Raw genomic sequence first — 16,413 nt, forward strand, 5'->3', positions numbered from 1 at the left:
ATGAATTTTGGCCAGCCCTTTCTCTAGGGTGCCCTGCTGAGAGAATTGGGGTTTAGGGTGCCGTTAAGGGCTCCTCCCTTAGATCCAGCCCTCTCTGAATAACTCTTTGCTTAGATAGATTTTATGAAAGGAGGTTTGTCTTTGGACCACTGGCTAGAACAGCAATTGTCAACCACTAACTATGTCAGTGCCGTGAATGGGCCACAGGTGTGCCACAGGAGTTTGGGGGAGAGTCATATATTAGTAGGGCCATTGAGGGGTGTGAGCCCCTGGCCAGCAGTGTGGTATGCCTTTTCAATTGTCAAAAAATTGATGGTGAGCCTTGGCAATTTGAGCTCGGTGTGCTTTGAGAAGAAAAAGGGTGAAAATTGCTGGGCTTGAAGCTGCCCCCTTTCTTCAATGTGTAAACCACTTCAAGGATTCCCTGCCACATGATGTGGTGGCTTGCATGGGTTTGGGAGGGAATCAGACAATGTTAGAGAGACCTATCATTAGTCATGATGGTTCAATGGAACCTTCACATCCTCTGATGGATTTTGAACTGTGGACTTCTCTGTTTAGTCTGACGGGGCCCTTCCTGTGTTCTTATGACTCCTCTAAATCTTCCAGGTCAGTCCTGGTCACTGGTCTGAACCACTCCTGCTGCCTATTCTGCCCCCCCATGCCCCCCCCATGTGACAGTTCTGTACAAGCAGCTGACCTCTTGCAGAGCTTACCTGGTTGAATTTCCTTTATTGAACACCATTTTTGTGACCTGGGTGTGAGCCAGACCAATCTCCAGAGTTTCTCAAAACACAAGCAGGGAAATGGGGCAGGTGTACCTCCACGCTACCCAAAGGTTAATCTGCAAAGCTGCAGGACTTCCTGAAGGCCTTGTTTGCACTGTACGCTGCTTCACTACTGTCCATATGTGTTGTTGCCTCAAGCAACATCTGAGCTGTCATGTGCAACCAGGCTGGCTCTGTCTTCCTGTATGGTGGAGTTGGCCCTGACTACGGTTACCAACTGCCCATTCCTCAAATTCTCACTTGTGCCCTTTAAAAGGGCAGATTGATGCACAGGCATGAGCGTCAGTCTTTAAAGCAATTTAAAACCACCCCTTTTGGGGGCTCTTTTGGGGGCAAAATGACTGACCAAAAACACTTGTTAAAATAAATAAAATAAAAGTGACAGCACAGGGGAGATTAGCATAGTCATTGATGCAAGTCTGTGAGCTGAGCTGCCATTAAAGGTACAGGAGCAGGGGCCGATGGAAAAGTTGGCAACCCTTGTCTTGCCCAGTGTGTTCTATTTCTGGCCACTGTAATTACATATTCTCCAGGGCACTGTTGAGGGGTGGAGAAGGGATAGCAATAAAATGATCTCCCTGCTTTTTACTCCAAGCGGATTTGAGGTTCGGCAGTTCTGGAACAAGGAGTGTTTGTTATCTTTCAGACAGTCCATGTTCCTGCTTAATGCTCTGCGAGGCTCCAGTCTGTAATGCAGTGGAGAGATTCATCCCCCCTGGGCACCCCCCCCCCCAAGAGAACAAGGGCTGCAGGGAGACTAAATGGCTCCTGTCAGGAGGCTGAGTCATGCCGGAGGAGAGGCCAGATCTGATGCTTTTTAGTTGATGGTGATTCACAGAGAGGAAGCGCTGTGACAAAGGGGAAACTGAGTTGTGATATCAGCCATGCAGGTATTAAAGGCAGGGGCTTTGGGTTCACTTGTCAAAGGAGGGGTGCGGGGCGGGGGAAGGAGGTGCCTGGGGCAATGGTTGGATGCACTGGGTGCCCACTGCATGGTGCCGATTCTCCATTCCATGGTTTCAGATTGGATACAAGAGAAAATGCCAGTGCAGAACAGACAAGAGAAAATATTTCTTTACCCAGCATGTAATTAGTCTGTGAAACTCCTTGCCACAGGATGTCATGTTGGTGTCTGGCTTGGACGCCTTTAAAAGGGAATTAAAAAGATTTCTAGATGAAAAGTCCCTCACAGGGTACAAACCATGATGGGCATGTGCAACCTCCTGCTTTTAGAAGTAGGCTACCTCAGAATGCCAGATGCGAGGAAGGGCGTCAGGAGGCACCTGGTGGCCACTGTGAGATGCAGGAAGCTGGCTTAGATGGGCCTTTGGCCTGATCCAGCAGGAATCTTTTTATGTTCAATCTTAATTTAGGCCCCATACTGGCAGGGCAGGGAGGGCCCTCACTCCCCCCCCCTCAATGTTCTAGAACAGCTCTGAGTAATTCTAAAACAAGATTGATAGTTTGGCCAACAAAGAAGTTTCTGCACACCAAGTGACTATCCTGAGACGTGACTCGGTGGGCTGGCAGATGACTTGCCAAAGGCTTGATTGAATGGCTCTGCTCAGTAGTGTAACTACAGGGGGTGTGGCACGGTAAATATTGCAGGTGCTACAATGCACTGTGTAAGTTTCCCATCCCACTCGACATCAGAGCTGTTCCAGACAGCAGTAGCAATGCTACCCCTCCAGTGAAGCCAGTGGGGTTGACCTCATCGAGGACCCCAGCACCTGGCTACTGTTCCACCTGTGGAGGCCTGAGCCCAGGGGCGGCCCATTCATGGGGCCTGCTGTAGCCTCAGTCAGCAGACTGGCAGGGGGCACCCCCTTCTGTCCTCCTCCTTGCCTCCAGGGCTTCTCCTCTTCCTTCCATTCCCTGGATTGGAAAGGAAGAGGGGGGCAGAGTGAGAGAGGAAATGTGGAGGGGAAGACTGAGCTGGAGCACTGGGGAGTGGGAAGAGCAGAGACCAGCACAGCCTTGGAGAAAGAGGGACAGCATTTGGCAAGGATTTGGTCAGAAAAGAGAACAATGGGCTTGATTTTGGATCTTCTGGGGAAAGGCTGCTGGAGTGACATGGAGCGTGTAGTGACTGGAGCATGCGTGTAGTAGCATCCTGGGGTCCTGGACAGGTATGTTTCTGGGATGCAGTGGTGTAGCTAGAGGGGGTGCAAGGCACTAAATTTTGCAGGAAGTCTCACCACAGCATGCTAGCAGCTCCTCCAGAGCCAGGTGTCTGCCTCCATTTTGTTTCCCCCTCCCGGAAAGGGGAGGGGCCACTCGCATGTTGTGATGAGGCTCCCTGCAAAATGTAGTGTTTTGCACCCCCTCTAGCTATGTCACTGCTGGGACCTGCCCTGCCTGCTTCGCCTCTGCAAATCAACAACTTATTACAAAAAGCACCAAACTCTTTTTGGTCTCTCTGGACTGCCCCCCCCTCCCCAATTAAGTAGCTTCAGTATGCTGGAGCCATTGCCTTTGGAGGAGGCGTGCCCAGCCCTCTTGTCCTTTTTTGTTGCTCTTTTCTGCACCATCTCCTGCCTCTGTGGTGCTCTTTTTGAGTAGAGAACTTTTAAATTCTGCCCTCCAAATGGAGCTGCGCCCTTGTAGTCTCTCTGTCTGGTGCTGCTTGGAGTTCTCCATCCCCTTCCAAAGAATCCCTGCATTATTTTTATCCCCCACGACCCTCCTTTTCTCCCCCTGTGCCGCCTTTTGGTTGTCAATTTGTGCTCTTCCTCCTCGTCTTCACCACCCCCTGCCCTTCCCTCCTTACAAGAGCAAAATCCACACAAGCACCTATTTTTAATATGCAACAGTTCTGTAGATAAAGCGAATCAACAGAAGGTGGGAGCATGGAAAGGTCCTGGGGTGGTGGGTGGCATTTCTGGATTCCCACAGAGTACAACATCTGTGTTTTTTGAGCACAATAATTACATGGTTTGAGGGCTGCTGAGGCTTTATAGCAGCCAAGAAGAGGAGGAGGAAGAGGCTAGAGATATGGTAGGGGCTCATCTGCCCTGGGTTTGATTCCTCCTCGGCAGGAGAGAGGAGGGGTCCATAAGGGGTATAAAGGGGGTATTCGGGGATCTTTAGGAAGTATTAAAAAGTTCTGAGGGGTATTAAGGAGTATTAAAGTGGTATTTAGGGGGTATTCCAGGGTTCTGAAAGAGTACTGAGGGATCCTTAGGAGGTTTTAAGGAATATTTATGGGTCCTTGGAGGTAATAATAGGTCCATAGAGGGTATTAAGGGGTTCATAGAAGGTATTAAGGAGTGCTTAAGGGGTAATAAGAGCTTTTTATGGGGTATTAATTGGTCCTTCGGGAGCATCAAGTCGAATTAAGGGGGCCTTGGGGGTACTAAGGGGGCATTATGGGTCCTCAGGAGGTATTATCAGGTCCGTAGGGGGTATCAAGGGGTATAAAATAGTTCAGAGGCTATTGGCTGTATAAAGTAGGGAGTGAAGAGTAGGCTTCACTTTCCTTGCCCCTTCCATGGCTGGCCAAACCAGGATAAATTGCACTAAACAGACTGTAGAGAAGAAAGACTGAAGATAATTTGTGCATGACAAAATTATTCCAGTTGACTCCTTTTGCAGCGTGGACACCCATCTCAGAATTCACCTTTTCTCAGTGGGGAATTCAGTTTTCTTTTAGCATCGCACAAAGCTTGGGGTGGCATGCCGAATGCCGCCACTCCTTTGGGCCAGACCAAATGCCAGCCTCTGGGTGGTGAGCGAAAGAGGGAGGAGTCGAAAATGGTGGGCTAAGGCATTATCTCTCGCCACCGACGGAGACACTTTGGGGAACCAAGCAGCAGCCTGATCTCTCTCTCCTCTTCAGGAATCTCCCTTGCTTTGTGTAGGAGACTCTGGAGCAACCCATACGGGGAGACTCTGCCCCTCTTGGTGTCGTTTCTGTAGGATCCCAAGATGGCAGCCAATGGCGTGGTTGGATCTGAGCTGGAGGAGCTCCAACGTCGTGCGGTCCAGATCACCGATGAGGTGGGAACTGCTTGTTGCCTTCTGCTGTCCCCTCCGTGCTTGGGCCAGCTCCCCCAGTTTCCAGAGAAAGATCTCGTCCCACAAGGGGTGGGAAGGAAGGAAAGCTGGCTTTGGGAAGGAGCCTGGGAAGGCAACCTGCCACCTGTTCCTCTGGACAACCAGCCAGCATGAAAGCCTCGAGGGGCCTTTGGCAGGTGGGGACCCCCTCTACATGGCAGGACTTATGAGGCGGCCACAGCATTCAGGCCACAATCCTGCGACTGTCCTTTCTCCCTCCTTGATGCCCCACAATGGCACTGTGTTGGCGGCATGGGGAGGATGGCAGCAGCCAATAGAATGACAGCATTTGAGCCCAACCCTCCCCAGGAAGCCCAGGTGTCCTGACCAAATTCTAGCCCTTGTGCTGTCACTTGACATTTTCTTGCAGACTTACTTGAGAACATTGACCCTGGATCTCTCCTCCCCTCATTTCAGGCTTCCCTGGAGCAGTGGCAGCAGCTGGCTTTGCCTGGGGGTTCTATGGCCCCCTCCCCATTTTTACCCACAACAATGCCTGCAATTTGAGCAGGTGGCTGCCTGTTCTTCCCCCCTCTGAGAGGAGCAGAAAGGAGAGGGCAGAGCCAGGCCTAGGCAAAAGGATGAACGATCAACCTGTGTGTTTTCGCCCGCCCTCCCCTAGTGAACCAGACCGCGTGAGCACCTCTGTCACGGTAACTGCATCTCTGGTACCAACAGGGGTGTCTTGTTTTTTTCCTCTCGTTGCAGTCTCTGGAAAGTACCCGGCGGATGCTGCATTTGGTAGAGGAGGTAAGGCACAAGCGTGAATCGGGAAGGCCAACGAATGTTGTGAGTGACAAGCAAATGCCTGCCTTTCTGACCGTTGGGCAAAGTGGACTGAAAGCCCCTTCATCGGTGCAGTCCAGCCTTGGCCTGTGTCTGTTGGTCATAATATTGTGTGACAGAGAGACATAAAACACGGGAACCAACGTTTCTCTGGGGGTTTTCTGTGTGGGAAAGTGGTCCCCCTCCTCAACTCCCCACTTCACCATCAGTGGTCTGTATTTTTGAAGCTCTCTGCCGCAAGCCTTCTCAGTCAGGGGAAGGCAAGAGTCCTTTCAGGCACCAAGAATGATGCAGCGTCCAAGCAGATTCCTCATGTCCTTGTCTCTCCTTTCACGCAGAGCAAAGATGCCGGAATCAGATGCTTAGTCATGCTGGACGAGCAAGGAGGTAAGACCTGCTGTGGTTGGTGGAGACTTGGCTTAGTGCAGGGATGCCCAAACCCCGGCCCTGGGGCCACTAGCAGCCCTCGAGGATTCCCGATGTGGCCCTCAGGGAGACCCCAGCCTCCAATGAGCTTCTGGCCCTCCAGAAACTTGCTGGAGCCCGCACTGGCCCGACACAACTGCTCTCAGTGTGAGGGCGACTGTTTGACCTCTTGCGTTAGCTGTGGGATGAGGGCTCCCTCCACTGCTTGCTGTTTCATGTCTGTGATGCAGTAGCGGCAGCAAAGAAAAGGCCAGCCTTGCTTTGTGCAACGCCTTTTATAGGCCTTGAGCTATTGCAAGATCATTCATTCATCTGTTCCACCTCTAGCATATTAATATATGTAAACTTATGTAAATTTATTCAAATTTTAAATTAATTCTTTTTTTCACTTGGCCCCCAACACAATGTCAGAGAGATGATGTGGCCCTCCTGCTGAAAACTCTGGACACCCCTGGCTTAGTGTATGAAGTCTTATACACATTCCGGGTCTGTTATTGAAATGCTGATGCCCCTTAAAATCCCCATTCCTGGGTGGGAAGCAGCCCCCCTCTTGTGCCCTCTTTACCTCCTCCCAGGTAGAACAAAACAAAGCGTGCTGAGATGTTGCTACTGGTGGTTAATTTTGTTGGTGTTTGTTGCAAAAGAAATACTGGCTGTGAATTGCAGCTCGCTCTGTTCAGCTGCACGTGTCGGTCTGGCCTGGGTCTTGCAAAAGCACCTGCTGAATGCTGGCCGACTCTTCCTTCTTTATGTGGGTCTGGAGCCCGGGTTTCATTTTCCTTCCTCCCTCCCACTCCTGCTCAGAGCAGCTGGACCGAATTGATGAAGGCTTAGACCAGATCAACCAAGACATGAAGGAGGCGGAGAAGAACCTCAAGGACATGGCCAAGTGCTGCGGCCTCTTTGTCTGCCCCTGTGCCAAGTAAGTCCTGCAGCTGTGACAGTAGAAGAGCCACCTGGCTGGGGAGTCCCGCCATTGAGCAAATGCCTCCGGAAGCTCACAGGCAAGGGCAGGAAGGTGGCAGCCTTCCCTGGTTGTTTCCCCCAGCGCTTGCTCTTCAAGTGTAGAGCGCCATTGCCAGTGAAGGCTCCTTCTTACTGTCATAATAAAAAGTCACTGATTGACCTCCTTGGAAGCAGAGGCATCGCTTGGGTTTGTGTCACCTTGTGCAAGAGCTCATTGCGTCATTCCCACGATGGACCTCCTCCCATGCTAGACCATACAGGATAAATCACAATATCATATGCGCAGCCTCAATGCAGTGGCATCACGAGGGTTGGTGTAATCCCCATTAGCTTGATTTTAATATATAACAGTAACAGTCACCCAACAGATCACTAGCCAACAAGAAAACCAGTGGCCAATTAGATGACACTTGCACAACTGAATCAGAGTCCTAGTATTAGCTCTAATGCATGGAAATGGGAGCTGTCTCATACTAATACCTTGTTGGTTCCCTGCTGTGTTATATGATGGTGGACTGAAAGCCACTGCCACTGCCTTGTGGCTACATCCAGTTATGGAAAAGGCTTCAGGAGTCAACCTCGAGGCAAAATCAGGAGCCGGAGTCCCTGAAGCAGTTTGTGGCTGTACACAGTCATGCTCTGGCAACTCCTGCGACGCTGCTGGAACCAACTGTATTGGCTTCTGCCTTTCCATTGGACCATTTCAGCGAGAGGGGGAATTTGCTGCATGGGTAACAGCCTATCCTCCATACCTTCTTTACCCAAGCTTCGCGCACTGGAGAGGACACTCCAACTTTGCCATACGGCGTCGGCACAACATGGGAAGCAGCAGTTTATTGGCGTAGAGCGTGACGCCAGGAGCTGCTTCTGATGGTGGGAGAGAGACGCTGTTCCAGAACCACCATTCAGAGCACGATACCATAGTCTTTTGAGACTGAAGGTTGCCTACATCCTATATGATGGTATTATTCATAAATACAGATTTTCTAAAGGTTTCCAAAATTTTGGCCACTGGTGGTGTCATTCCCAAGGGTGTCACCCTGTGTGGTCTGCACCGCCCTAGTGATGGCACTGCTTAGAAGTTTCTTGCACTTCCTTGCTGCAGGAGAGACATCCTCAGCAGTTCCCCTAAGAATGGTAGGAGAGCCTTTCTGGGTCAAACCAAAGCCCAGCACTCTGCTTCCTATGGGGGTCAACCACAACTCCAGGGCAACAACCCCTCCCCATTTTATTGCCCCCCAATTACTGGTATTCAGTGTCCACTTAAATCTTCATGACTAATAGTGATAAAAGGAACCTGCATGGATGTGTCTAATTTCATTCGTAACAAGAAGAGACCCCCCCATGCACGCACGCACGCACGCACGCACGCACGCACGCACTTCAATTCTTACCTTGCCCAGCAAAGAGCTGCAATGGTGGTGCAAGCACCATCCATTGAATTTCTGTCTGCACATCTGTGTGTTTTGCAAAAATACCTTAGGTTAAAGAACCTCAAAGCCCTGGAGGCCTACAAGCCAGCAGCAGGCAACGCACAGAGTGACGTGGTCTCCCGCCAGCCCTGTGTGCCTGATGGGAATCAGATGATCATGAGTGGACCCTTCATTCAGAGGTAAGAAGCAGCCTGCAAGCAAGTGGCTCAGTGGGGGAGGTGGGGAACTGAGACCCCCCCCCCAGCAACACTGCAGGAGGGGAAGCACTGCAGGAGGGAGAGCAGGAGCTGTTTGTCAGAGTTCCCATGAGCCTCACACAGTTTATCTGCATTAAAAACTGAAGAAATTGTCACTTGTCATCCCGAAAGTTTCCTTTCTCCCTGCATCTCTGCATAGTTTGAAAAAGACCTCAGGTTAAATGGTGAAAGAGTAAGGGTGCCATAGAGAAGCCCATGCCCTGTGTGCCTGAGTGAGTCCTCTGTCTCTTGATATGGATGAAACAACCCCGGCGTAGCTGGAGAGGCATTGCCACTCAGTGAGGACCAGACTGAGCTTATCTATCAAACTTCCTATGTTTGTATGTACTCATGCAGACACAACAAGCAAACTCCTTTGAGGGCTGACAGTTCTCCTGCATATGGAATGATTCAGTGATGATGGATCATCGCACCTGATGAAGAGGCAGGGAAGAATTACACTTCCGTCTCCCCCAAAACACTGATAGGGAGGAAGCAAAGCTAGAGCAGCAAAGCACACAGAGACACAGTGGACAGCCTCCTTCATGGAAGCCTCTTTTGTTTGTTCAAATAATTTCAGTCCTGCCTTGCTCCCACACATTGGAGGCGCCAAAGGTGGCTTACAACATGACCACAGTGCAAAGTGGAAGATTAAAACAATACTGAAACTTGAAACAGTAAAGCAGATCAGACCCCAATGGATCATGCAAAACAATTAAAATTACATTCATTCAAAGTGCCAGCCTGTCTGTCAGCAGTTAAGAGCCTTCTTGAATAAAGAGGTCTTGAGGTCCTGCCAAAAAGTCAACAGAGAGGGAACTGTTCTTAATTCCGGGGGGAGGGAATTCCACAAATGAGGAACAACCACCAAGAAGCCTCTATTTCTAGCCGTCATCCCCTCACCTCTGCTGGTGGCAACACAGTCAGAAGGGTGATGACCTGAGAGGACAGGTAGAATTATATAGAAGGAGACCTCATTGGAGCAGTGAATTGTTTGTTTCTCAAGGAATATGAATGCAACCTAGCATGTTGTTTGGGAATGTCTGTTTTCAATGGGGGGGGGCTCTGTCCTTGGGAGTGGGAGGCTCTACCTTGGGACCTGTTTCCATCCCTTTTTGCTGGTGTTGCCCTTCAGGATAACAAAAGATGATGCAGAGGAAGAGATGGAGCAGAACCTGACACAGGTGGACAGCATGTTGAGTAACCTGCGCAGCATGGCACTAGACATGAGCAACGAAATTGACATCCAGAACAAGCAAATGGACGTCATCAAGGAAAAGGTGGATTGGGACAGGAGCACGTGTCTGTGGTTTTTTTTTGGGGGGGGGGGAAACCTTCCAAATTCTGCACCTGAGCTGAATTTGCGCCCAGATTTTTCACTTCCCGCTGACCTGCCTGCCCCACACCTCAGAAAACTTCAGAGGTCACCTTCCAAACTGAGCATTCTGTGGCTATTCTTTGACTCTCCAGAAGGGGGCTCACTCTTTCTCGTTATCTGTGTACATGTTTGGAGTGACCCCTGTGCAGTTCTGCTCACCGCATCTTTGGGAAGCCTCTCTGGGCCGGGGTTCCTTCTCAGCTGTGAGGCTGTGCAGCTGGGATTCAAGCTGCGGGCAGCTTCCTTGCTGGTGCTCTGGAGCTTGGCAATGACGTCAACTGCGGAGGTCAGCTGAAATGACTCCACAGTAAGGGGAGGGTACTCTGCATATTCTCAGAAGCAGTCTAGACTCCAGCAAGCCAGGTGAAAACACTTGCATCAGAGCCACACTATAGGCATGTATGTGTAAAGGAAGCATGGAGGCCCATTTAGAGAAAGAAGAGCCACTTCTGGGGAAGGTTGGGATGCCTAACTTTTTCATGACTACCATTTTCCCATTCCAAACCCCGCCCCCCCCCGCTGGGTCTTCCTTCTGGGCTTTTAAGCATGTGAAAAACACATTTAGATCAGGAAAATGGCGATGGGTTCCTATTCTTTGCATATAAATGTCATGTCTTGGGCTGTATACAGCCAGAAATGTGGCTGATGGTATCTGTTTGGTTTTTTTTTTTCTGTGGAATAGTTGAAGGGAGCTATTTCTCACCCTGCTTTGCCCCCAACCTGCTTTCCAGTCACTCACCATTTTCCTTCTCTCTCCTCAGGCTGCTGAGAATGTGATTCGCATTGAACAAGCCAACAACCAAGCAACAGAGATGCTGAAGAAAGCCTGAATTGCCCTACAGGCCCCCTTTGCCCCCCAAGCCTCCCTGCTCTGATCCCCCCCAAAGTAATTTCAGGCACCCTGATCTTGGGGGTGATTTTGGTCCAGGCCCTTTTAGTAGCTAATTGAGATCAAATTTCCCACCTCGGCATGGGCTTCCTGAACTTGCATGTGTGTGAGTGCCATCATCACACATCCAATTGCAACCAGCTGGGCTTCCTTGTGATCCAGGAGTGTAACCCCAAACATTTGCTCCCAAAGCTTGCAAGTGTCATGGAATGATAGTGCGGAGACTCGGGGCCAAACTTGCTGTGTTGTAGACAGTCCATTATCCGATCTCCCAACCTTTTTCTTTGGTTAAAAGCCGCTTCTGGGAGCCCTTGTTTGGCTTCCTGTTATGGCACTCTGGGAGGGAGAAGTTGACCCTTCCCCCCCACACACACACCATGGCCCTAATCCAAATTCTCCAACCCCGATGCTGTGATTAACCAGGAAGGGAAATGACATGGGCATGATGTTAGAAAAAACCTTCCCTCTGCCATGACCCTGATCCAAACCTTCCCTCTCTGGCTCTAGTTAACCAAAGAAAAACATGTCAGAAGTTCCTATCATGGATTCCCCTTCCCCCAAATCGCGTTTGCTTTGCTCCTGGATGGTAAAGGCTGAAGTCCTTTGCATGCTTATTTGCAGGGCAAGTCCCATTGAACAAAGTGGGAGTTGCTTCTGAGTAAATATGCACTGGATCAGGGTGTAAGAATCCAGGACTTTCCATAGGCAACAGTTGTTGGTTTCTCGACAAAAAGTGTTTTTCCACCAGATGTAAAATTGATATCCGCACATGTTCATCATATATAACAGCCCACGTGCTGTTTAGTTAGTAGTCATAAGTACGTATCATTTGAGAACCAGACGTGTTGCAAAGCTCAGGTGGTTGGAGGGCAGGAAATAGGAGTCAGGTGGCTGAGTGGGCGAGATGTAGGGTGGCATCCCCCAGATCCTGGCACTTAAGCCAAACACCCCTGCATAGGAGAGGGTGTGCATTGTATGGCCATCCTGGCTTCAATCCCTGCCATTCCTCCTTGGCAAGATCTTTCCCTACCTGAGGCCCTGAAGATCTGCTCCCAGTCAGAGTGCTGGACTGGCAGAGTATTGGACTGGGCCAATAGCTCTGACAGCAGAATGGAGCAAGTGGCCCAAGACTCCAATGCTGCCTCCACTTCCATGGTGAAATGCCAGCTTCTGCTTTTTCCACTCCCTGGGCCGGAACAGGACCATGGAGCAGGAGTGCAGAAGAGAGTGGAGGACTAGAGTGTCTCTAGCCCACCACTCTCCTTTCCTCCACACTTCCTCTTCTGCTGTGTCCCTCTTCCTTTTCCAATCCAGGGAGTAGGAGGAAGAGGGTGAGCAGTGGAGGTGACTGGGCAGGTGAAGGTGAGCACCCTCTGTCAATCTGGTGCCTGAGGCAATTGCCTCAGTTGGCCTCCTGGAAACTAAGCAGGGTCAGGCCTGGTCACTACTTGGATGGGAGACCGCCTGGGGATACCGGGTGCTGTACGCTTATACTATAGTCTTTCGAGACTGAAGGTTGCCAACCTCCTGGATGGCTCAGCTCTGGAAGGCAGCATGCTTTCTTTCTGGGCAGGGGCCAAAGCCCAGTGCCGAAGCATGTGTTGTGCATGCAGAAGGACCTAGGTTCACTCCCCAACAGCAGCTCCATTTAAAAAACAACTGGTGTCAGGTGATGGGGTAAAGGACCTCTGTGCCTGAGGGCCCCCCCTCCGAGTAGCACCCAACAGTCAGAGGAGATGCTGGTGACAGGTGAGACTGAATGACCTGAGTATACGACAGCCCTCTCCATGCAAACACATGGGGGGGGGGAGAGAGAGAGAGAGAGAGAGAGTGTGTGTGTGTGTGTGTGGCCCAGTTTGAATACAACTTGTCATTGTGAATTGGATGTTCCCATTGTTTTGTTCGCTGACAGCTTTATGAAACTGTGATTGTCAAGATGCACACATTAAAACAGTGGTGGTGGTGGTGGGGGGGTTGAGTATTTATTTCCCCTCCCTGAACAGGTCTAACACACACACCATTGGAAAGAGGAGTTTCCTAAACATCATTTGCTAAAGTTTTCCATCAAAGTATTCCCCCTCCTCCTTCGCTCTGCCGTAGACCCTCAAAAAGGGAAGCAGGAGATACGCATGAGGTGAGGGAGGGGCTGCTTTCCCAGAGCTCCCTGCTTCAGCCTCACTTGTTCTTCCTGGGGAAAGCTGCTCGGACCAGCTCGAAGACGGAGAGGGCAGCACCTGGGGGAAGAAGCATAGCTGCCAGTGTGTTTCTGGGACTCTGCTGCTGACAAAGAACACCACCTCCCCCAATGCATGGCAGGACCCAGAGATTGTGGGTATTGGAGGTGAGGACCTACACCCTACCACTGAGCTGCAGGGAGGACTCTCTCATTGCTCATAGAAGGTTCCAGGTTTGACCCCTGACAGCATCTCCAGGTAGGGCCGGGGCAGACACCTCTCTGCAACCCTGGAAAGCCACTGGCCATCTGTGTTGGCCACACTTAGGACGTACAAAAAATAAAAATATTTCTTTACCCAGCAGGTAATTAATCTGTGGAACTCCTTGCCACAGAATGTGGTGGTGGCGTCTGGCCTAGATGCCTTTAAAAGGGGATTGGACAGATTGATGGAGGAAAGGTCCGTCACAGGTTACGAGCCATAATGGGTATGTGCAACCTCCTACTTTTAGAGGTTGCCACCCCCTTGGATCTGGCATTCAGAGAGAGGCTGCCAGATGCAAGGGTGTGACAACAGGATGCAGGTCTCTTGTAGTCCTGTGTGCTCCCCGAGGCATCTGCTGGGCCACTGTGAGATACAGGAAGATGGACTCAATGGGCTTGTGGCCTGATCCAGTTGGTCTCTTATGTTCTTGACACTGGCCTGAGTGCCCAAGGGTCTCCCTTAGCCTAATACAGCTTCCTAAGGCCCCCATTTGTTACTCTTTAACTGAGGCCAGAGGGGGCCATGATTGGCCTACCACTGGAGGGGCTGGTGGTGACAGATTGGATTATGGGACCTCCTCATTCTCCGCTCACCCTTTTGTGTGCTGTGGGGGTTGAACTGAGATGTGGAGGTCGTGTGGCGCTGGGTTCATGTCACTTTGCCATCTGTTTTCAGATATCACTTCTACAAAAGCCTGACTTGGCTTTGAAGCCAGGCTGCTTCCACGCTCTTTCTTGCAAGCTCTTTCTTGCTCCCTGTTTTCACAGAGAATCCAGGCACTGTCATAGCCAATTCATGGCATCCCGGTGTTTGTCACATTGCCGTCTCGTGTCTTTTTCAGACTTGATTTGTGGCAACTCTTTATTTTTCATGGCTGAACCTTAAATGAGTCAGTTTTTAATGTGCTTTGCCAGGGCATCTTTGCTGAATAGCAATTGCTTGTGAGTAGTCATTGTAAAAGGATCTTGACCGTGGGAGAAGGGCATCGCTGGAAAACAGTGCTAGGTTAAGGACAGTCTGGAAACTCAGCTTTAACTCTTTCTGGGTAATGGCAGCAGCCAAACCTCGGCAGCCCTGATGTGTTCTAGACAGCTAGTGAGAAAGCAAGATTTGCAAAATGCCATGAGGCCTCATTTGTCAAAAATGCAAACGAGCATTTGTTGGGGTTTGGTGGTACCAGGTGTTCTTCCACCCTGAAACTGGAGTTGAGGGTTGCTGGGTGAAAAGAAATTAATTGGGTGGCGCTGGCTCACTGGCAAGAGCTTGCTGAAAGGATGGTCAGGCGAGGGCTGGACTAGATGACCTTGTGGATCCCTTCCAATTCTGTGATTCTATGAAACGAGTTTAAGGGCTACTCAGGCTCAAGAGACAAGCATTAGCTGATGGTTTGTCTGCTGCTCTGGGGAGGTTGGTGGTCACCTGCTTTTGAACTAGGCTGAATCTAGAGTGGAAATTGGTTTTAGTAGGGACTGCCCTGTTCACCTGTGAGGCTGAGATGGTTATCTCAAGCAGCAGGTTGGTGGGGACACGTCTCTCCTGCCTGCTCATGTCCACTGCTTCTCTTCCTTGGACTCAGAGGAGGACAAAGCGGAAGAGGAAAGAGAAGCAGCCTAGGCATCAGCTGGTGCACCACCACCTGGGAAGGAGGGCGGCAGCTGCAGCCCCTCAGACAACAAGAGGTCTCAGGCCTGCTCTGGACTTAGCTAACTCCAAGGAGATGTGGGACACGTGTGCCATTTTGATACGCAACACGAGTGCTGATTTCCAAAGGACCCTGGAAAACTGTGTGTTGTATCCTCCACATTGTAACGCTGTGAATAAAACCGACCACGTTTTATCTGAACCACCGATAGTGTCTCTGTCGCTGCCTTTGCCTGTCTGCAGGTTCTTCCCCTTTCTGTTTAAAAAGGAATGCCCAGAGGTGCAACTCTCTTCACTTTCGTTTCTCCATTTGTCTGACCTCAACAAGAAACGACAGGGCTTCTATTTTTGGGTGTGCAAAAGAGAACTTTGTTTTAGAAAAGCAAAACAGAAAGGGGTTGACTGGAGCATCAGAGACAACCACCCCAGCAGCCTCTTGGAGGGCCTGGCCCTGGGCTCCTGGCCCCTCTCCCCTCCCAGCATCCCATTGACATGAGGAATTAAAGTCTGGCTTACCGAAAAGGCTGAGGCTCATGGTGAAGCGGTACAACAGGGCGTCGGTGGTCCCGCCTTTCAGGTGCACAGGGAGGCCGTTGTCTTCCTAGGGAGAGGCCAGGAGCTTCGTTAGACACCTGTCCCCAGGCTGAGTTTCCCCTGTGGGACATTTGCGCATCCACGGAGCGAACTGAAGTCAAAGAGGGCCTGTCATAGGTTTGGCATCACAGCGCCCCTGGCCTGTTGCCAGAGCCCAGCATCCCCGCAGGGCTGTTGTTAACCCCTGCCTTCAGGCAGGAGTGAGTGTAGGTGTCATCCCCTCCCACCAGTGTTCACAGTTTTACATGTCAATTCAGGGCATTGGGGGAAGATATGGAAGCAACCAATGGGGAGTGCCACTTTCCCCCACCATTCCTCCCCCCTCAAATGATGCGGTGCATGGAGTGAAATTGCAGCTGCAGGATGGCACATAACAGACCCAACTGGGGTCCCGCCCACAAACTTGGCAGGGATGTCACTGAAGAGGACAGAGCCTCCTAGAGGGCAGCCAGCCCTGGTTAGCCATTGCCGGCAAGGTCAGGAGCTCTGAGCTCACTTCCCTTTCCTCTCGGAAGATGCAAGCAGTTCACAAGGCTGCTCTAGCCAAAGCACAGTCTTTGCATTCTAACAAGATGCAGAGCTTGCCAAAGTATAGATAGGGCAATAGGTCTAGTATGGCAAGAGGAGGACTGTCTCCCTCAAGGAGAACAAAACGGTTAATATTATAATGCCGTTGTACAAATGGATGGTAAGGCCACACCTGGAGTATTGTGTCCAGTTCTGGTTGCCGCATCTCAAAAAAGACATAGTGGAAATGGAAAAGGTGCAAAAGAGAGCGACTA

General features: G+C 50.6%; 2 protein-coding genes across 2 annotated transcripts in view; one reads left to right on the forward strand and one right to left on the reverse strand.

The window, feature by feature from the left end:
- The first annotated feature begins 4,715 nt into the window (after nt 1-4,715).
- Nucleotides 4,716-10,899, forward strand: LOC136661271 (synaptosomal-associated protein 25-like). Its single transcript, XM_066638389.1, has 7 exons — nt 4,716-4,787; nt 5,553-5,594; nt 5,969-6,017; nt 6,861-6,978; nt 8,506-8,634; nt 9,827-9,971; nt 10,831-10,899. Exons 1-7 carry the CDS (start codon nt 4,716-4,718, stop codon nt 10,897-10,899), a joined length of 624 nt encoding a protein of 207 aa, XP_066494486.1.
- Nucleotides 10,900-12,921: 2,022 nt separating this feature from the next.
- The window catches only part of COX7A1 (cytochrome c oxidase subunit 7A1), an 8,119-nt gene continuing 4,627 nt past the window's right edge, over nt 12,922-16,413 (reverse strand). The window contains exons 3-4 of the mRNA XM_066638390.1: nt 15,554-15,638; nt 12,922-13,192 (exon numbers count right to left, since the gene is read on the reverse strand). Of these exons, the coding sequence (XP_066494487.1) occupies nt 13,134-13,192; nt 15,554-15,638 (144 nt within the window). The 3' untranslated portion in view covers nt 12,922-13,133. The remainder of the gene's footprint in view (nt 13,193-15,553; nt 15,639-16,413) is intronic.

This window comes from Tiliqua scincoides, chromosome 10 (genome assembly GCF_035046505.1).
Source record: "Tiliqua scincoides isolate rTilSci1 chromosome 10, rTilSci1.hap2, whole genome shotgun sequence".
Classification (NCBI taxonomy): domain Eukaryota; kingdom Metazoa; phylum Chordata; class Lepidosauria; order Squamata; family Scincidae; genus Tiliqua; species Tiliqua scincoides.

Coding starts and splice junctions, on each gene's coding strand:
- LOC136661271 (XM_066638389.1), top strand. CDS start 4,716: ATGGCAGCCAATGGCGTGGTTGGATCTGAGCTGGAGGAGCTCCAACGT. Junction 4,788..5,552: donor CGGTCCAGATCACCGATGAG/GTGGGAACTGCT, acceptor CTCTCGTTGCAG/TCTCTGGAAAGTACCCGGCG. Junction 6,018..6,860: donor CATGCTGGACGAGCAAGGAG/GTAAGACCTGCT, acceptor ACTCCTGCTCAG/AGCAGCTGGACCGAATTGAT.